At 33.6% G+C, this 21,928-nt stretch overlaps 1 protein-coding gene across 6 annotated transcripts in view; it reads right to left on the reverse strand.

Moving 5' to 3' along the window:
• The window catches only part of MARK1 (microtubule affinity regulating kinase 1), a 147,297-nt gene that overhangs the window by 67,916 nt on the left and 57,453 nt on the right, over positions 1-21,928 (reverse strand). For all 6 annotated transcript variants that reach the window (XR_007953684.1, XM_051998260.1, XM_051998258.1 and 3 more), the window contains exons 2-3: positions 14,426-14,629; positions 12,536-12,589 (exon numbers count right to left, since the gene is read on the reverse strand). Coding sequence is in view for 5 of the 6 variants with exons in the window: in XM_051998260.1 (XP_051854220.1) it covers positions 12,536-12,589; positions 14,426-14,629 (258 nt within the window). In the remaining variant the exon portion in view is untranslated. The remainder of the gene's footprint in view (positions 1-12,535; positions 12,590-14,425; positions 14,630-21,928) is intronic.

Consider the following 21,928-nt stretch of genomic DNA (forward strand, 5'->3'; position numbering starts at 1 on the left):
TTAATTTCTTCTCAAGAATGTTCTATTTTACTGTCTGGTTATTGACTATCAAGACAGTTTTCCTTGATAATTTCTTGAAATACCATGTCTAGACTTATTGATCATGGCTTTCAGGTAGTCCAATAATTCTTAAATTGTCTCCCCTCTATTTTCCAAGAGGATATTTCAGATTTTCTTCTATGTTTTCATTCCTTTGATTTTGATTTGTTTCTTCATGTTTCCTAGAACCATTAGCTTTCATTTGCCCAATTCTTATTGTTAAGGATTTTCTTCAGTTTCTTTTCTTTTAACATCTTCTTTTCCTTTAGGCTAATTCTACTTTTTAAAGACTTCTATTATTCAGTAAAAAAATTTTTTTTACCTCTTTTCTCATTTAGTCAATTCTCTTTTAAAAGGTTTTTCTCTCCAATAGATTTTTTTTTCTGCCTCTTTTACTAAGCTGTTGACTCTCTATGATTTTCCAGCACCACTCAAATTTCTTTTCCCAATTTTTCTTTTACTTGTTAAAAAATCTACTTTTAAAATCTTTTTTGAGGTCTTCTAGTAATTGTTTTTTGGATCTGATACCAATTCATACATAAGGCTGTCCTCTTCTGTGTTTTGATCTTCCCTGTCACCATAGTAACTTTCTATGGTTACTTTTTTTAAAAAAATTGTTTATTTCCCCAGCCTGTTTCTTGACTTTTAACTTTAAAGTTAGGCTCTGTTTTAGAATTGAAAAGGTACTGTCCCAAGTTTCTCATTTTTCATGCTGATGTTTTCAGAGCAAGTTCTGGAGGAACTACAAGTTTTCAATTCTTGCAAGGTGATATGACTTAAGGAAAGCTATGTTTATTCTTTTGTTCTGTCAAGCACAATCAGTCCCCCTTTCCTTGGGACTGCCAGTGCTTCCTTTTCCTTGTTCTGGGACTGCGATATAGGCAGTGCAAGGGTCATGAACCAATGCCAGTCCCCTGTAATCAATCCTCTAATTATCATCTGTGGGCACAGAACTCCGGAAGCTACAGCCACCATTGTGCATGTCCCAAAGACCCACTGCTGACTTCCAGGGTCCCAGTATTGTGCTCCACTCTCACTCTGGTGAGACAGACTTCCCGTTGATCTTCAAAGTCAGTTTGGGCTGGAAAATTATCTCCTCCCAATCTTTAGTTAGTTCTTCAGCTCCAGAATTCATTTTTGGGTCAAATGTTTTAATGTTGTTAGGAGGGGAATTAGGAGAGCTCAGGTCCTTATCTTTACTTCATTATCTTGGCTTTGCCCCTCTCCTGTCATCATTTTTATAGTATAATAGTATGACGTCACATACATATACCCTAATTTGGCTAGCCATTCCCTAATTGATGAACACACCCTCAGTTTTTAACTCTTTGACAAGATGAAAAGAGGTGCTATATTTTTGTAAATAAGGGTCTGAAATGGAAATCATTTGGGTCTAGGCCTGTAAACAGTAACACAGTAATTAAGGTATACATAATAATAGGTGTTTGAGCAGTTTCAAATTGCTTTGCCCAATGCCTAGACCAGTTCCCAGCTCTACCAATCATTCATTAATGAATAATGGTTTCCTATAGCCTCTCCAGTTGTCATTTCCCCTTTTTGTCAATATGTCATATTTGTCAATATGATGTCATATTTGTCAATATGATCAATGTAAGGTGGCATTTAAATTTTTAAATTTGCATTTACCCATTTATTACTATATTGGAGAACTTTTTCATGTAATTATTTGTAATTTGGATTTCTTCTGAAAAATGTTATTTATATCCTTTGATCATTTATTATGTAGGGAATGGTTCTTATTTTTATAAACCTGACCCAGTTTCCTATATATCTTAGAACTAAGACCCTGAGTATTTTTTCTCATTTCTATTCTAATTTAAGCTGTACTGATCTTTTTTTTTTTTTTTTTTGGTACAAAAATCTTTTAAGTTTTATGTAATCAAAATTGTCTATTTTGCTTTCTTTGAACCTCTCCATGTCACAAGGTCATGAATTCTTCCCCTTCACAATTTCTTCCAAGTTTCTCTAATTTATGTTAATCTTTATGACTCAATTATATACTTATTTAAAGTTTTTCTTGCCATATGAAGTGAAATGTTGATGTATACCTAGTTTCTGCTAGAGAGCCTTCTACTTTTTCCAAAAGTATTTGTCAAATGAAATCTGCCATAATAGCTTGGATATAAGTAGTTCATACTACTGTACCAGCTTGCTTCTGTATATTGTGCAACTAATCTTTATTTCTTACCCAAGAGCAAATTATTTTTAATGAATATGACTTTGTAGTATAGTTCAATATCTGGTGATGCACTGCATGCCCTTCTTTCTTAATTTTTTTCATTTAATTTCTTTGATATTCTTGATCTTTTGTTCTCTAGATGAACTTATAGTATATTATAATGGTGAATAAAAGATGTACTTAATATGCTGTTTTCCTGCATTTGTTTGTGAGCTTTTTAGGTCCTGATACATAATCAATTTTTATGAAGGTGTCAGGTTTCACTGAGAAATTGGTATATTCCTTTCTGTTCCTGCTCAATATTCTCCAGGTCTTTGTATTATATTTAATCTTTTTTAACATTCTGCTCACAAACTTAACTTCTTGTTTATTTTGGCCTAGGGTTTATCTATGTCTAAGAGGGGCATACTTAGGTTCCCCACTATTACGATTTTACTATTTTCTCTTGTAACTCATTTTAATTTTCCCTTGTTTATTTTTAATTAGGTCTGCCTTTGCCTTGTCCAAGATCATGCTTGCAACTCTTAACTTTTTTATTTTAGCTAAAGCATAATAGATTCTGCTCTAAGCCCTAATTTTAACTATGGGTATATTTCTGTTTCAAATGTATCTTGTAAAAAACATGTATTATTGAGTTTAGGTTTCAAACCCACTCTGCTAATCTCCTTTTCTGGGTCACTGTAGAGGGCTGAAACTCTAGAGAAGTACACTTGAAACAAGGTGTTAACTCAGTGGAATTGATGAGATGATGGTTCTCTAGTTCACACATATTCAATATGCTGTAATGATGTAATTTTACTAAGCTATATAAGGGCTGAGAAGGAGGACTGGAAAGGGGACATTCCATTGTTGATCATCCTGGTGGCTCTCCTGCCTTCTCCATTAAGAGTAAGGACTCGGGCTGGTCTCGAAATACTCCAGAAAGCTAGCCCAAACATTACAGGTTACTTCATTCTATTCTCTTACATTTTTTCCTTCTCTCTTTTTTTTTTTTCCTACTCTCCTTTTTAAGAAATTGTTTTGTTTTTGACTAATCTCCCCTATAATCTATATTTCCCTCTATTTCTTTCCTGTCCTTTAACTTCATTCCTTCCTATTTCATTCTTGGGTGAAATGCATTTCTGTTCCAAACTGCTTGTATATGTGTATTTGTCCCTTTGTTGACTAGTTCAGATATGAGGTTCAAGTATTTTCCAATCACCACATTCATTCCCTCTTCCTTTTTGCATAGACTTTTACCTGTACAAGGTGTTGAGTAAAATAATCTCCTCCATTCTACTTTTCCTTTCCTCCTTCATTCATTGTATTCTTCCCTCATTCATTGTATTCTTCCTCGCTATTCTTTCCATTTTTTCTATTAAAATCATCACTTACTTCACATCTTTTTTGATGATGATAAAAGCACGGGAAGAATGCTTTCTGACCAATTTTTACTATCTACCCATAGTAGAAATTACCCACATACCATGGGGTCCAATTCAATCTTTTGTCCTTTCTAAGATTATTCTCTTTTCCATTTGTCATATAATCTCTTCTCTAGGTTCATATCTTCCTCTTTCTAGGTATCAATTGTTCTACTTTTTAGGAAATCCAATTTCCCTTCTCCTGAGATAAGATACTGTCTATGAAAGAACAACATTTTCTTAGAGGAAATGATCTCCCTGTTCAACAAATCCATCTTACCCCTTTAAAACTGTTGTCAATTAGTCAAGTCTTTTACTTCACCACCAAATTAGGAGTTTTCTTGGCAAAGATACTGGAATAGCTTGCTATTTCTTTCTCTAGCTCATTTTAGCTAGTTCTAAGATAGAGAATTAAATGACTTTCCCAGGGTCAAACAGTTGGTAACTGTCTGTGAATGGACTTAAATTTACGTCCTTTTGATTCTAAGACCAGTTCTCTATCCAATGTGCCAGCTAGTTGCTACAGATGAGATAAGCACTAAAGTTCTAATCCATCTGTCTTATACACATTCTTCCTTATCCTCTTTCACACCTTCTCTCTGTTTCTCTCTCCTCCATAGGACTGTTGTTCAGTGTCTCTTTTACTAATGAATTGAGACCTTTCATTCCCTCACTTCTATCACCTCCCATTCGCTTGGAGATTCTCTTCTTGTAGAGAAACTTCAAGGGTCCTCAAACTTTTAAAATAGGGGGCCAGTTCACTGTTCCTCAGACTGTTGGAGGGCCGGACTATATTAAAAACAAAATCTTTGTTTTGTGGGCCTTTAAATAAATAAACTTTATAGCCCTGGGTGAGGGGGATAATCATCCTCAGCTGCCACAACTGGGCTGGGGTGGAGGGGAGAGGCGGCACGTAGTTTGAGGACCCCTAGATTTTCAATCCTTCATTATATTCATTTATAGACTTGACTAGGGCACATCACAATTTTCCTTTGTACTTTACCTCTCCCTCTTTATTTATGCAGCCTCCAAATCTGCAATTTTGTCACATAAAAATATTTTGATTCATTTAGTATATGTGTATGTGTGTGTGTGTGTGTGGGGGGGAGTTTCAGGCCTGCTCCTTTACTGCCAATTTTCCTTTTTTTAAAATTTTGCTTTCTTTTTCATTTTTGTTTAAACTAATGCTCTGTATTTACTTTTTACCCCAAAAGATAGTAATTCACTTCTAATTTTAAAGTAATATATAGATATGGAGTAATTTATTTCATTACTTATTCTTTGGCAGTTGAATTTCTTTACCTTTCTTGTGTTTCTCTTATTTAGAATACAGAAGCTGAATATTATGCTCACTTTTTTTTTTTTCATGAATGCCTCAGATGTTTCTTTTTTCCTTTATTAAACAATCCATCTCTTTTCATTAATGATTAGGCAAAGGTTTGGAGTATACTATTTTGATTTATATCTTATATTCCTTTGCTTTTGGGAATATATTATTCCATAATTTGTTCTGAGTATGGAATAGGTTGTGGTATTTGAATATGATTTCCAGGTTGTTGTTGTTGTTTTTTTTTTTTTTTTTAAGAGATCTTTCTTCTTATTGTTTAAAGAATTTGTTCTTTATCATTAGAATTGTTAACAACTTAAATTTAAGTGGTTTTTTTTTTTTGGGGGGGGATTCTGGAGATGGAATATTTTTGATTTGTACTTTGCTGTATTTCAGAATTTTTTTGTGGCAAGTTATGCAGTTTCTTATTTACTATATAAATACGCTTTTAGAGGTTAATGTCTCTTCCCTCTCTTTTTCTAGCTTATCTTTGATGTCAATATTTTTATTTTCCAAATTGCAGTTTCTAAAAAAGAGATATTCTTTCTTCTTGCCAAAATCAATCCTTCTATTAGTGCTCAATTCCAACTTTCCTCACCTTCTTCAGCATACTGTAAACTCAATTATTCCCTCTATCTCCCTAATCTTTACCGGCTCTCTACTAATTCCATCCTTATTTCATTAATTTAAAAAAAAATGCTTCAGCCTTCCCCACACTTAGAAAAGTCTTCAATAAACCCAAGAATGTTTTCTTATTTTTTTATTTGTATCCAGCACAGAGCCTGGCACATATTAAACACAATAGATTGCTTACTGATTGACTTCAGACTTGTATTTTGAGGAAGAACATTTTCTTTATGATATTGCTTACATTATCAATGGCGTAAGCCTGTAACAGAATCATCCAATTTATTGGATTCCAAATGAAACTAGTATTTGCCTGCAAATTCCAAAAACAAAAACTAAAGAACTAAACTTAAAAAAAAGAACTAATCTTAAAAAAAAGATATTTGTAGAATAAAATCTCTTAGAATTAATAATATTGTTCTAGAGTCCAAAATGAGAAAAAAAAACAACACAGATGTGCTTTTGTTTCTCATGCTGAACATATAAAATGGGTTAAAGTACATGCAGATATTTATATTTTCATGATATAAATCTAGAAATATATATATAATCTAGAAAATATGGACACTTACAAAAATTCTATAATTTAATCTCATCTTAAATCTATGCAGTTTTGTGAAAGAAAAATTTTTATGGATAACATACCAAGGGAAGTGTTTTATTAAGCGAATATTATTATTCAGTTACTAATTCAGTGAATTTTATTGAAAACTATTTGTTCTCCTCATAAGGTTTTTTTCTAAAATGCAAAGAAAAAAAAAACTTAGTGGTTTTATACTAATGAAAAGTAACTATGCTCAGAAATATCAAAATATCACAATAAAACTAAGACATTTTAACCAAATCATTTCCCCCTCTGAATCACATATATATAATAAGTATTAAAACATGCTATCACGTTTTTAAAATTTGTAAAATTTATAAGTTATTTAAAAAGTTGGAAATAAATAACAAATCAACATGCTAATTTCTAGGCACGATGTTTTTAAAACAAACTTTTAAAAGCTGAATACAAAACTTCCTAGAACAATTTTTTAAAAAATCATTTTAGAACATTAAAACTATTAATTTTGTACTTGCAAATAGTCAAATTACTTTTCCATGATAATTATTTTGCCCCAGTAATAATCTAAAAAGAATATGGGATTCATGACTAATTATATTTTATTTAATTTATACATTCCTAATGAATTGAGGCTTAAAAAATACTTAAAATATTTTTCACGGAAAAGGAAATCCATTAATGAATCTTGGCTTTAGTATACTTTTATAATTTGAAAACCTACCATTTATTCCAAAAAATAGCCTATGTGGTACCCCAGAATCCATTCTGAATCTAAGAATTAATAACTCGCTTGCAGATTTCCAAAGATCTGCAAGACACTCAGCTAGTTGCTACATAACTTTATAGAATGATAATCAATTTGGAATAACAAATTTGGGTCTCCTTATTGACAGAAATCCTGTGTATTTTCATATATTGTAATGTTTCAAAAGATTGTTTCTAATTTTTCTAATATTATTTTGATTGAAGCTCAAGGATCTCTTATTTGCAGGGATATTAGAGCATTATTTCATCTTTTAAGAAAAGGAGGTAGAAGCTAGGTAAAGATGGGCTCATTCCTTTAACCCCAAATAATCAACTCTTAAGAACAGAAGTTCTCTACTTCCTTCTACTTCTCTAATATATCTGAGTACTTATTTAGACTATATTTCCATCTAAAGGGATCAAGGAAACAGAGTGATTACTTCAGGAAAAGAAAAAGGGAAAAAGGCGGAACATTTGGTAGAAGTCTCTTGGGAAAGCCTAACTAAAGCTATTCAGAAGTTAATGAAAGAATTTAAAAGTTTTTTATAGTGCAATATATTGTCTTAAATATTCAAATAGTTAACAAATTATTACCTTCATCTCATACATAAAGAGAAAAAAGAATTTTTTCTATTTATATGCCAAGTCTTATTAATAACTAAATTAATATCTGTTTTGTTTGTCATTCACTTTAAATGTTAGCGTGATTTCATGCTTTTTCTGAAAAAATATCACTTAAATGTTTTAATTAGACATTTAGTATACTAACTTTTATCAATTAGTTATTTTTAGCTGAGGAAAGAATTTCAAGCTTTGTTATAAATGTTTATGATCCTATCTTAAAAGTACAAAGTATATGAGGATTAGTTGGCAAAGGACAAAAATAAGAAACACAACTTCCTAAGTGTCCATCAACTTAAGGCTGTCTCCGGCAAGTTTATAACAATATTCTGACAATAAATCAACAGATTATAAATTCACTAAGGCAAAAAGCTGACTATGAGGATTACTTAAAAATGCAAGTAACTTTTATATAAGTGAAGGATTTCCATTTAGCTTCTGTGCTTCTCCAGTGATAGGAGATACTCTCATTACTTCAGAAGGATAGGATTAAAAAGAGGCATGAAAATAAAAATGCAAAGACCCCCTCAATTTTCTTGCCTCAGTTTCCCTGAATTGTTCTGCCTCAGTTCCTAATTGTTCTGCTGAATCTTACAACGTCACCCCTCCCTCCTAATCATCATGATCCAACTAAGGAGAAAGATCTTCTATCTTAGACATCATGACCCCAGACCTTCCCTAATTATCAGAATGTCCTGTGCCACCCCCCATTCTGTCATTATTCTTGATCCCAACTCATCAGAATGTCCAGTGCCTTCCCCCACCCTGTTCGAACCGGACTGATAGTCTGTTACCACGCCCAGTGCTCTGACTCCGCCCCTGCCTCCATGTGAGAACTCACATTGGCTGCTGGATGCTGGATTCTTGGAGATGATAGTTTCATTCTGCCCTAAGGCCAAATCATGAATCCATTTGGTCCCAGTAAATCTCTCCCTTTCAAATAAAAATATTAAAAACTCTTTAATCTCCATCTTGCCTCAGTTTCTCTGGCATTACAAAGGTTCACGAATAGTGTCCTTGCTACACAAAGACACTGCTACTGACCCACTCCCATTTTAAACTATGTACTGAATGGGACCAAGTGAGAAGGAGTGGGTCAAAATGCAAGCCTGAGTTTCAGGAAGTCATGTGATCCCTATTCTTAGAGATCTGTAGGGCAGAAAAAAGGCAGAAAAAGTCTAAGCTTCAGGAAGTTTTGTGATCCACAGGAAGTTGAAAGCACTGCTGACCATTGGTCAATGGTTACTTCCTTTTCAGTCCATCCAATGAACTCAAGCCTTTTGTTATTTAACCAAATTGACTAGGGCCAGGCACAATGCTGGGAGATGGGAGCTGAGAGACTCTGTGTCTGCTCTGCTGGCATGCCTGGGCCTCTCCTTGCAAAGGACCGAATAAATGCTTTCTGTTTGTATCTGAAGATGCCTCTGAGTAGTCAATTTGGGTAAGGGGATTTAGCACCCACCCTACACAGTTCTAACACTACTGATAAAGTTGGACTAACATGACTTCACTCTTTCCACTTGCTCTTGTTGACAAACTGATGCTTTTGAGACAGCAGGTTAAAGGTAGAGAACAATCCATGAACAAAGAAAAAAGGGAAACCAACAGTTAACTACTTTTTTTACCCCTAATTTTACCCCTAAATTGCTTCTAGAAGTAATCTAAAGTTTCCCAACTCCCTGACTACAAAACATGAGTTCTTAGTCCTTTATGGCTAAGTTGAAATGCAAATTTCATTCATTCATTTATTCAACAACCTCTTAAGTAAAAGCTCAAGAATATCAAGGGAATCAATAAAAATAGCAAAGGAAGATACTTTTGGAATACAATTGTGTTAAAAGAAAGGATTAGCAGGAAGGTTTCAGAAAAAGCTAGGGAGTTTATGAACTGTTTCAAAATAAAGTAAGTAAAACCAGAGTATTTACACACAGTAACAGCAGTAGAATAAAATGATCAATTGTGAACGACTTAGTTATTCTGATCAAAACAATGACCCAAGTTAACTTCAAAGGACTCATGATAAAAAATTCTATTTACCTCCAGAAAGAGAACTGGTGAACCTACTTTCTCAGCATTTCTTGCCTTGTAGTTGTTTTTGTAATATTACTAATATGGAAATATTTTGCATGACTTCACATACATCATGAGTATCATATTGTATCTCGCCTTCTCAATAGGCGAGAGGGAGGGACAGGAGAGAGAAAATTTGGAACAACATCCTAAAATATCAATGTTAAAAATAAGTAAATAATTTAAAAAGAAAGAAAGAAAGAAAGAAAGAAAGATGTGTATGCCAACTGAAACTGCTATAACAGAAAAACTTTTCCCTGCTACCAGTAGGGGTAGTAGGGTGGTACAATGGATAGGACCCTAGTCTTGAGTCAAGAGGACTTGAATTGAAATCTGGCCCTCAGACACTTATTTACTAGCTGTGTGACCCTAGGCAAGTTACTCTTAACCCTAATTGCTTCAAAAAAATAAAAACAAAAGTCAGTCTGAGGCTGTTTGTATTAGCAATAATTACCACATAGGCTTCAATTTTTGTCTTCATAAATAACAGAAAAAACCACAAAATGGATGGGCCACAGAGTTCAACTATAGTACCAGGAACAGCCAGTAAGAGGTCATGGCACTTGTAAAAGAGTCCCTGGTTGGAAGTCAATGACTGTGATCAAAGCACCTAGAGCTGGCAGAGGCCAAGAAGTGGCAGTACAGCAAAGAGAGCAAAAACTGAGGCCAGAGCAAGAAGAAAAGAAGCTACTTCTGAATTCCTTGGCATCACTATTTCATGAAATGATGATAAGAATGAGGTGATTGGACTATCACCCTTCATAAAGGACATCTACCAAAATAATAATAATAATAATAATAATAATAAAGATACTTAAAAAAAAAAAAAGACCAGAACCAAAGTCCAATGAAAATGGACTTTTTTTTTTTTTTTGGCCATGTGTTTATTATTTGAAATTAAACAGAAAACAGTGATACATGTATTTAAATAAATTAAAAATATTTTGTAATGTTTATTAGTAATTTAAAGTTTCCCAACTGAAGTCACTTGTAAAAAAACAATTTTTTGGCTTTTAGTCCCTCAAGACATATAGGATGACAATGAGAATTCATGTCTTTCTTTGTGTTCACATATTTCAGCAATGTGCACAGATGCAACTAGTCTTATTCAGGAACATGTTTAGGTAAAGATAGGATAATAGCCAACAAATCCATACACCTAGATAATCTCTACATTATGAATCTGCTGCTACAATAGATCTGAGGTTGTTCTTAGTCACAGTCTACTTCAACTAAGCAATGTGCTTTTTTAAATCAAGAAAAACATATAATCCAAGAAGATTAAAGTTCCTCCTTATGGAATGAGTGTATATTCACTTTCATAGAAGAAAGACTAAAGTAAAATGATCACATTCTTATCGATCAGAAGTTTTATATTTAACAATATCAGATGTTGTAGGAATACTCAATTTAAAAGTAATGTGTATTAAGATCAATTGCAGTCTTAAAGAATACAAAACACAGAAACTATAAAGCATTTTACAGAACGGGAAAGCTCTAAAAACTGCCGTATCTGACAAGTTCCAAGACAAATCTTTAGCCTAATAATTATAATAAAGAAGGAAGCAGTTGAACATGTCTTTCCCAACAAAATGTAAATTTTATGAAAGCAAGCCTAAGCATAGCTTTATTTTTGTTTTGCAAAGCCTAGAAGAGGGCTTGGCACATTGTAAAAATTTGATAAATACTTATTGATTTGTATAATTTCCTAGAATAAAATTCTCTCTGCTTTAGAAGCTCAAAGCCTATTCTTGTCATATATTCTGACAATGACTGCTAAAAGTTGAAGAAAGAACACTTTTCTTTTATCTGCAAAATTTTGCTATAAACATCAAATACTTTACTTTCAAAGTTGCATGTTTGTTTTGAAGTAATGAAGCTTTTGTGTTTGAGAATGTTTTCAGGTTTCAAAAAAATTCACAGTAAAATGATAAGTGGACATTTCTTCCCACTGTCTTACCAACTTTTAATTATATATTGGACTTCAAAGAGAATTAAGAGGTTCTTGGCTTCAGTATATAGACTACAGCTAACCATATCAACACCACAATGACTGTAGATCTATGAAAATTAACTTTCAATTATATATTTAGCTATCAAGAATTTTCAATTTCAAAACACAGTAGATAACAAAGTCTTGCCTATACTTTCATATCATTCAGATATTTGAACAGCAGATAAAAATTAATGAATTTGGTTACTAAGGACCTACTTTCAAATTCTAGTTATGTCACTTAATACCTATGAATTCTAGCCAAATTACTTACCTTCTGTGGACCTCAATTTTTTCATCTATAAAAAGAAGAGGTTGTACTGGATGATGTCTAAATTCAGTTCTAATATTTTTATCCTACGATCCTACATCTTTAATAATTATTTGATAAATAACTCATAAGTAAATACAGCCAATAAACTCTGCCTCCATTTCTATGTGACTTTTAAAAAACTGAGTATGGCATAAACTTGTGCTTTTATCTACTCTTTCTCTATCTCTTATGTATTTTTTCACCCAGATTTATTTTTGTGCAGTTGCTGATGGTAACAACTTTCCAGAAGGTGGAGATCTAGGGACCTGCCAATTGGCTTAGCAACTTATATTTTACTTACACACACACACACACACACACACACACACACACACACTTCTCTCTCAACTGTCTTACCTTTCATAGTATCTTTAATTAGCAATTTTGGATAATTATTAGTGTAAACACTATCTTTTCCCCCTTTCAAAGTCATCTTGTTTTGAGGATGTAGCTTATATTTAGAGTTAGCTTATATTCAGTTTCAACACACTGTATTTTAAAGAAATGATATTTATACATTTTTTAAAACAATTAATGTATTTTAGTAGCATCTTCAATAAGAAATAGAGATTGTGAAGTGAAGACAGTATACTGCCTTTAACTTATTACTGACATTGTGAAATAAATATTTACCTTTTGTAGACTGGTAGGATTCAGCTGAGTTTTATCTATTATTTTTACTGCAACCTGAAAAAGAAAATCATGCAATTTTTAAAGATTCTTGGAACTTTTCCATTTCCTCCCCATGACACAAATAAATATTTGTTAAATGCCTAACCACATAAAAGTCTTCAAAAATAAGACTACCTGTCACTTCTTTCTTAGTCTAAAGAAATAGCAGTTCTCATACTGTGGACCTCTATTAAATTACAAAAAAGTCTAGAAATTTCTACATGTAACAAACATTATTTTGATTTTTATCATCAAAAAATATGCAAAATTAAAAATTTTATTAGACACTTATATTTTCCAGGTACTGTGTTATGTGAAGAGTATATGAAAGGTAAACATGAAATGGTCTTTAAGAAATTCACATATCATTGACTAAATTCACTAAATTAGCAAAATAAACAATGCCTCACATACATTTATAAATATTTTAAATGTATATATGGATGATTTGTGATGTATAAAAATATTCATTTAAGAGCATTATTAATGTTTTATCATCATATTGTTTTTTAATCAACCAATGGACACTAACAAAACAATTACCATTGTGGGAAAATGCAAAATATTTTATTTTAGAAAGGAATTCTGATATATGAAAAGATTGGAAACCTCAAAACTAGGTACAAAAATTGATTTTATCCTTTAATCTCTTAATAACGTGTAAATGTATATGTACAATTAATATTTGTCTATTCTTCACTCATACTCAACTGGAATCAAAGGAATCTAGCACTTAGTTTTAAATTTGTCTTTTGGATTAAAACCATCCTAAATCTTACTGCCTGACCATGTTCTTGCTGACTAACAATTATTTTCATGATTCTAAATTTTCAATAGATTTCTGAATATAATTCAACAAGGTTGTTATTTGGGATGACAGGCTTATTTATATATGACATGATTACATAATAGCATCAACAAAATCATTAAGATGAAAAACATGATAATACAAGCAAAGAGAAAAACAAAAATCATTTAAACCTTTAACAGGTGAAGCTTTTAACAATGTTCTAGAAAAATCTTCAAAATATTATGAATATGATATATTCTTTAACTCTTAAACACTAAAGTTTATATTTCAGTTTTATATACATATATGTATATATACATATATATGTGTGTGTGTGTGTGTGTACACACACACACACACACCCCACACACATCACACGGTTTTTGTTTGTTTGTTTTTGCTGAGGCAATTGGAATCAAGTGACCTGCCCAGGGTCACACAACACAACTAGAAAGTGTCAAGTGTCCAAGACCACATTTTAACTCAGGTCCTCCTGACTTCAGGACTAGTGCTCTATTCATTGCACTATCTAGCTGTCCCAGATTTTTATAATTTCAAAAGAAATTTTAGACCTAATTATAAATTAAATAGGAAAAGTTTGCTCATTTTAAATGAAGATTGGCTAGCAGTTTCTAACAGATTAAAGAAGTAGATTTATTCAGAACTTAAAACTGCAATCTGCTTCTTAAGCAACAGTTAATAGATGGAAATTACCCAGGGTGTACTCCTGTCCCAAAAGGGAGGAGAAAGCATTGTCAAGCGAGCGTTGTTGCTTTAAGCAACAAGAATGAACAGGATCTGGTGTAAAGTCTAATAAAAGTTCAAGCAACAAGAGCAAATACAGACCCCAAAGACTATAAGTAGATATGAAATAAAAGAACTTCCTACTCTTCCCCACTCAGAATCAAAAGTTTAAATTTAAAGCCATGATATTCATCAGTTTACATAATTAAGAGTGGACTATTTTGTAGCTTTCATATTTTCCCCAATAAGACAGCTTTTTGAAGAAATTTATTAAAAGGTCTATGGAATTTTAAGAGAATCTTAAAACTGAAACTTACCTCTCTACCAGTAAGAACATGTCTTGCCAATTTCACTTTGGCAAAATTTCCCTTCCCTATTGTTTTTAGCAAACGATAATTTCCAATGTGAGGCTGTTCGTCTGTAGCAGACGTAATGGAATTTCTACACCGTGGTATGTTTTGTCGGCTACTTGATTTGGTAGGCTGGATGTGTGGTTCAGTGTATCCATCAACAGATGTATGCTAAAAAAGAAAGTTATAAAATTTTATGTTAATTAATGACATTAAAAAAATATGGCACCATTCCTATAGGCCCAGTTTTGCCCACACTTAGACTTTATTGTCTTGAGCATGTAACATATAAAGAATACTTATGTTTAAGAGGTCAAGGACATAGTATCAAGGTCATTTTTGTTTCTGATTCTCATAACTGACATTCTGGCAATGTCACATATTCGGACACTAAACATTCTCTCCTCCCTGGTTCCTGGTTTCTATTTCCAAGCTCTCCTGTCTAAATCCTGCACCCAAATCCCTATAGCTTTGTTCCTCAGGTTTATTAGCTTGGTGTCCTGATCTCTTCTGTTTGAGCACTTTAATGCCTTTAGCTATCTATAGTTCTTTCCTCTTTGCATTGATCTCTAAGATCTTTAGATCATCCCATAAATTAGGCATCTTAGTTACTTCTTTCTTCCTGTGCTCATCCTGCTTAGACAATGGATTAACAAGGATCCTAGATCCTACAAAGCACCTCAGAGTCTATTTTGCAAACACCTCCATTTTATAGGGAGGAAACTATGATTACATAGGTCATAAGCATCAGTCAGAATTTGAATTCAAATCTTCTGACGTCAGAGTTGGTGCACTACACGGAACCATATATCTGGGCAACAAGGATAAAACTTTTAATCAGGGTGGGGCACAGAACCTCAAGCTGTCTGTGGATAGAATACTAAGAGCCTCAGAAATCTTCGATCTTTCATTTTATAGACGAGAGAAATGGTGTGGAGAGAGGGTAGATGATTTGCTGAGAACATAAGAATTAGAGGCAGAATTTGAACTCAATTTTGTGATTCCTCAGAGGGGCTGCATCTACAAGCTAACAAAATAAAAGAGATAAGAATAAAAAATCATTCAAGAGCTTTCAGATTATATTCTTTCTTCAGAACAAAGCTTGCCAGTTGTGTCACTTTTGGCTCTCATTCCACCAATATTTTGTAAACTATTAGAATACTTATTAGCTATTATTATTATTACTTAGGAAGGTGAAAAATTATATAGTCATTTTAGAAAGAAGTCCCTCAAAATCAGCTTTCACTTTTGGTACTTGAGAGTTTTTCCAGACGATTCTTTTTACCTAGAACTCAAGCCCTATGTCATAGAATATCATTTCATGCTGAGAAAGAAGACACTTTTCAGATCATCATATCATCTACCCTAACCTCAAATTGAAAACTGTAATATTTGCTCTTCTCTAGTGAAATATCATCAACAGTGACTTTAAAAAGTCAGATACTATCTGAATTTATCAAGGGTAACGAAATGCTCTCAATACTGCCTTATTGATGGTTAAGTTATTAACTCCTTACTAATAATTTTTGTATTGTTATTTCTAGTACAAGATTACTATCCAAATGGAAGTATTCTTAACTGCCCCTTTTCATTCCAGTTTATTCCTTTTCTCTATACCAATCATCTGTTTTTTTATAGGTACATAATAGTCACTTAATAAATAATTCTTGAATAACTGGTTGATTCTGAGTTATTACCCCATCTGTCTCTGACAATGGTTCTAGACTCCCCTGCCCCCCAATGTGTGTATGTATGTGTGTGTTTGTGTGTATATAACACATACATATCTTTTGTTATTCTTAGTTTCCCACAGTAACCTCTGAGTTTATTTTGAACATTTTTTTTTTAAACAGTGCTGGGTCTTATATTTGTCCCCTAGTATTTATCTTTGTTTTCAATCTTCTTTTCCTATCTTTGTAAAATCTAAATTGGTTGGAAAGCTTTCTCTACATTGGTCTCTTCAAACAATGTGTTTTTCTTCCTCATTATTTCCTTTTGTGTCACCAGAATTTAATTCCTAAGGAATAATTCCCTTCCCTCCCTCTCTTCTCAGATTATTTCCCCTCAGTATTTGTCCTTTTTTTTTTTTTTTTCCCTCAAAAACAGCTTTGGGAGTATGTCAGACGATGTCCAGTTTTCCTTTCCTCTATCACAAAAATTGTATAGTAATCACTTTAATGTCTTCAAAATGTTTCTTATTTCTACTCTAGCAACCAGTTTTTCCCTGTTAGTGAAAAGCAAATCCAATAAAGAATTTCCTTCAATTTGGTTCTTCCACTTTTTGAAAGAGTAAATTATTAATAAGTCAAATCAAGCTGTTCTGCTTTTGGCAGAAAGAATTCTAGAAAATTTGTGGATAACTAGTCACTCTGTAAAAGGTTTATGATCTATTTCCCAAACTTCTCATATAATTTTTCTTCCTGTCTAAGTGGATTATAATATACTCCAATGACAAAATCACTTCCATTCCTTTCTCCATTGATCGTTAACCAGATGTTGTCTACAATTTTTCTTCCTTCTTCTCGGATTTCTCAACAGCAGTTTTATACCATAATATTACAGAGTGCTGCTCTACTTCCCAGTTTCTCTTGAGTAAATTCTAGCCTTTCAGAGTTATATTAAGTTTCCTTTCACCAATTTTCAGTGCTACCTTTGAGGTCATATTTGGCTCCCTATATTAGTATCTCTAGTTCCTACTGCTTGATGCTTTAACCTTGGTTAAAGGATCCTGGGTTACATTTATTCTTTTATCACTCTTCCATCTCCCTTTCTATTACAATGAACCAAAGACCTAGTTGAAGGGCACTGTCATGAATGCTAGAGATACAAAATGGCTAAGATCTTTGCCCAAAGAATCTTGCCTCTGTAGATTACTTATATATAATGCACATTCAGTTTGTATATGTATACATATATATGTGTCTCTGTGTGTGTGTATATATATATGTATACATACATACATACATATATATGTACACCAGTTCAAATGAGTCATTCATACAGTAACTGACATGTGTCACTTCTTCTTTCATATGAAAATAAGTAAACTTTTCCTTCCTCCTATTCTTTTGCCTAAAATAAAAGTCATGTTTCCATAATTTTGTTGTGCTAGTTCCCTTTTTTTGTCCTACCTAATTTTCCTAATTGTCCTGCCTCAGTTTCCCTATATTGTTCTGCCTCAATCCCCCTGGCTGCAAACCCTCCCCCCCCCACTATCATTAGAACTGATATAATTTAGGGCTGACTACTTTAAGGTTTATAAATTGTAAATGTTTAATCCCAGATAAGGAGGAAGACCTTCTATCTTAGACATCATGACTCCAGACCTTCCCAATTTATCAGAATGACAGATGCTCACTCTGCCTTTCTGTCTTTGTTCTTCCTCCTATAAAGAATCTCTGGAAACTCACATTCAATGCTAAATGCTTTGAGACATCAGCCCCCTGGGACCAAAATGGATCCTTTGGTCCCAGAAAATCTCTCCCTCTCAGAAATCCAAATAAAATATTAAAAACTCTCTAATTTCCATCTTGTCTCAGTTTCTCTGGCATTACAACATTTTAAATATCTTATAAATTGAAGATATTTTGGCTTTCCCGATTTTCTTAGAAAACAGTCTTTTATTTCTACATTGCCTTATACTCCACAGAAACTTAATCTAACTTTGATTTTTGCAGAATTTACTTTTGTTTTTTGTCTTGTTATGAATTTAGTCCATAGTGATATCAGAAACAGCAAATGATGACGTCTAGATTTGGGGTACCCAAATGAAAATGAATTCTAGTGGCAGGTTCAGAGTACAGGGGAGTCAAATAGAGCTCCCTTGTAACCCCTTTGGGTTTGGCGCAAGTGTAGGGAGTTAAATGAGGTCTAGTAGCGACGTAAGAGTCCCCTGTAAAGGAATTTACAGACACAAAAACTAGATTGATAAAGGAGTTTTATTATGGGCATAAGAAGTAAGGCTAAAGTCTAGTTAGTAAAAGATGTTAGGTAAAGAGAAGAGGGCACTGGAAATATTATTCCAGTGGGCAGAGACCCTTGGCATGAGAGGTGTAAGGCTGGAATGTTTGGAACCTCTGCAAAGAGAGGACTCCAGCTTGGCTCTTTTATAATGAGAGATTTAGCTAAAGGGGCCTGTACGTGGAGTCCCAAATTGGCTTAGATCTGATGGGGGTTGTGAGAGCCCAAGTTGGCTTAGATCCAGTAGGGGCTGGGACAAGCCCAGATCTCCTATTGGAATTCAAAAGGGGTACTTTTGACCAGGATTTGTGAATCAAATGTCCTAGTTTCTTGAATTGATAATGCATCAGTCAGGAGGAGCTGGGAATCAGAAAGGAATAAATCAATCTGAAAGGACTAGTTTCTTTTCTTTTTCTTTTAATAACTTTTTATTGACAGAATCCATGCCAGGGTAATTTTTTACAACATTATCCCTTGCACTCACTTCTGTTCTGACTTTTCCCCTCCCTCCCTCCACCCCCTCCCCCAGATGGCAAGCAGTCTTTTACATGTTAAATAGGTTACAGTATATCCTAGATACAATATATGTTTGCAGAACCGAACAGTTTTCTTGTTGCACAGGGAGAATTGGATTCAGAAGGTAAAAAATAACCTGGGAAGAAAAACAAAAATGCAAATAGTTTACATTCATTTCCCAGTGTTCTGTCTTTGGGTGTAACTGCTTTTGTCCATCCTTGATCAATTGAAACTGAATTAGCTCTCTTTATCGAAGAGATCCACTTCCATCAGAAAACATCCTCATACAGTATCGTTGTTGAGGTATATAATGATCTCCTGGTTCTGTTCATTTCACTTAGCATCAGTTCATGTAAGTCTCGAAAGGACAAAGAAATTTGTGACCAAAGATGAACTAGAGACCATTACTGATCACAATATAGAAAATTTTGATTATATCAAATTAAAAAGCCTTTGTACAAACAGAACTACTACAAACAAGATTAGAAGGGAAGCAACAAACTGGGAAAACATCTTTACAGTTAAAGGTTCTGATAAGGGGCTCATTTCCAAAATATATAGAGAACTGACTCTAATTTATAAGAAATCAAGCCATTCTCCAATTGATAAATGGTCAAAGGATATGAACAGACAATTTTCAGATGATGAAATTGAAACTATATGAAAGAGTGTTCCAAATCACTACTGATCAGAGAAATGCAAATTAAGACAACTCTGAGATATCACTACACACCTGTCAGATTGGCTAAGATGACAGAAAAAAATAATGATGAATGTTGGAAGGGATGCGGGAAAACTGGGTCACTGATGCATTGTTGGTGGAGTTGTGAACGAATCCAACCATTCTGGAGAACAATCTGGAACTATGCTCAAAAAGTTATCAAACTGTGCATACCCTTTGATCCAGCAGTGCTACTACTGGGCTTATACCCAAATATGAACTATTTGCATTTTTGTTTTTCTTCCCGAGTTATTTTTACCTTCTGAATCCAATTCTCCCTGTGCAACAAGAGAACTGTTCGGTTCTGCAAACATATATTGTATCTAGGATATACTGCAACATATCTAACATATATAAGACTGCTTGCCATTTAGGGGAGAGGGTGGAGGGAGGGAGGGGAAAAATCAAAACAGAAGTGAGTGCAAGGGATAATGTTGAAAAAAATTACCCTGGTATGGATTCTATCAATATAAAGTTATTATTAAATAAAATAAAATTTAAAAAAAAGTCTCGAAAAGACTAGTTTCTTAAAGGGACCACAACCCACTTCAGCACTACTGCCACCTATACAAAGTGGTCCTTATGGAAAATCAATGTATAAGGACCTGGGTTATTATGTATAGTGCTGAGTTGGAAGTCAGGAAGACCAAGATACAAATCTTAGCTCTGAAATTTATTTTCCAGCAAGTCACTTCATCTTTCTCAACCTTATTTTCACCAGCAAAATGGGAATGAAATCTATAGCATTTACTTCAGAGGATTATGTTTGAATGAAATAATTATCTATAGTACTTAGCAAGCATTAAAGCATTTAAAACACAAAAGTCAGGTGGCAACTGATGAAGATTTGTATTATCGACCAAGAAAATTAGCAGTTTCTAGTTAGGGTCTTTGTCTCTAAAATAGAGTAGAATATCCTATTCCATTTTTGGATAGCTCTGTTAGATTTTCCTTATATCAAATCTAAATCTTTTTCTGAAACTTTAACCCATTAAGCACAACCTTCTGGGTTAAGCAGAACAAACTGAATTCTCTCCAGGATATTTCTATTATTTCCCCTCTAAGCAGCTAGCTCTTCCCTAGTATATGAGCTTTCCCAGTTTCTTAAACCAATCTTTTAAAGTCCTCTATAGACTTTCATCATCCTGATGGCATTCTTCTCAATATATTCTAGCTTATATGTGGGTGGGGGGGGGGGGAAGGTAAGAAACATTTATCAGGCATCCACTATATTCCAAGTGAAGAGGCTAAGTGCATAAAGGCTGGAGTCTGAGCCTGGAGCCCGGAAGACTCGAGTTCAAATCCAGCCTCACATTTACAAGATGTGTGACCCTAGTCACTTAATTTTTGTTTCTCTTAATTTACTGGTGAGCAAGAAGTCACACCTCCCCACCAAAACAAACAAATAAACAAAAATAAAACCCGCGGGAAGTATGGTATGCTATGGACTATGGGGTCACTAAGAGTTAGATACAATTGAACAACAACTAAATGCCAGATATTGTGGGCTAAACATTTTACAAAAATTATTTCTCACTTAATTTGAACTTGATTCAAAAAAAAATATATACTACTATAGATATTGCAATCAGTTTCTTTCTTAGGGCATTTGGACAATGTTCCCCCCACCCTTCCTCCATATCTCCCCCTCCCTCAGCCCACATAGGGAATCTGACCGTTATATGTGGGTGCTCTGCCCACCGGAATAGATATTTTGATCGCTGAGACCTCCTAAGTTATATTGGGGTTTATGGGCTAGATTTTTTTCCTTTCCTCTGCTTATGTATTCTTTTTTATTTTTTTTTAAACTGGGAGTAATTAATTAACTCACTTGTTCCATATAGTTTCATTTATGATCTCTTGAAATAGAACACTGGAAAACCAGACTTGGATAAAGCCCACTGGGATTTAAATAGTTATTGAACTATGCCTTAAACCCAAACTGATTTGCTTCTCACAGACTGGCCAAAAAAAAGGTCCCAATCCAAGCTTTCACTGAGTCAATATTTGGGTTTGAAGGCTCAGACTGAGATTTTTGGTTTTGTTTTTTGCTGAGACAGTTGAGGTTAAGTGACTTGCCAGGGTCACAAAGTTAGGAAGTGTTAAGGCCACATTTGAACTGAGCTCCTCCTGATTTCAGAGATAGTGCTAGCTGCTCCTCAGATAGAATTTAAATAGACATCAATTCATCTATACTAACCAAAATTACAGAATCCTGACTTATCATTTTATGTTAATGTAATATAACATGTTATAAAAATGACATACTGCAA

This window comes from Antechinus flavipes, chromosome 4 (genome assembly GCF_016432865.1).
Source record: "Antechinus flavipes isolate AdamAnt ecotype Samford, QLD, Australia chromosome 4, AdamAnt_v2, whole genome shotgun sequence".
NCBI classification, from domain to species: Eukaryota; Metazoa; Chordata; class Mammalia; order Dasyuromorphia; family Dasyuridae; genus Antechinus; species Antechinus flavipes.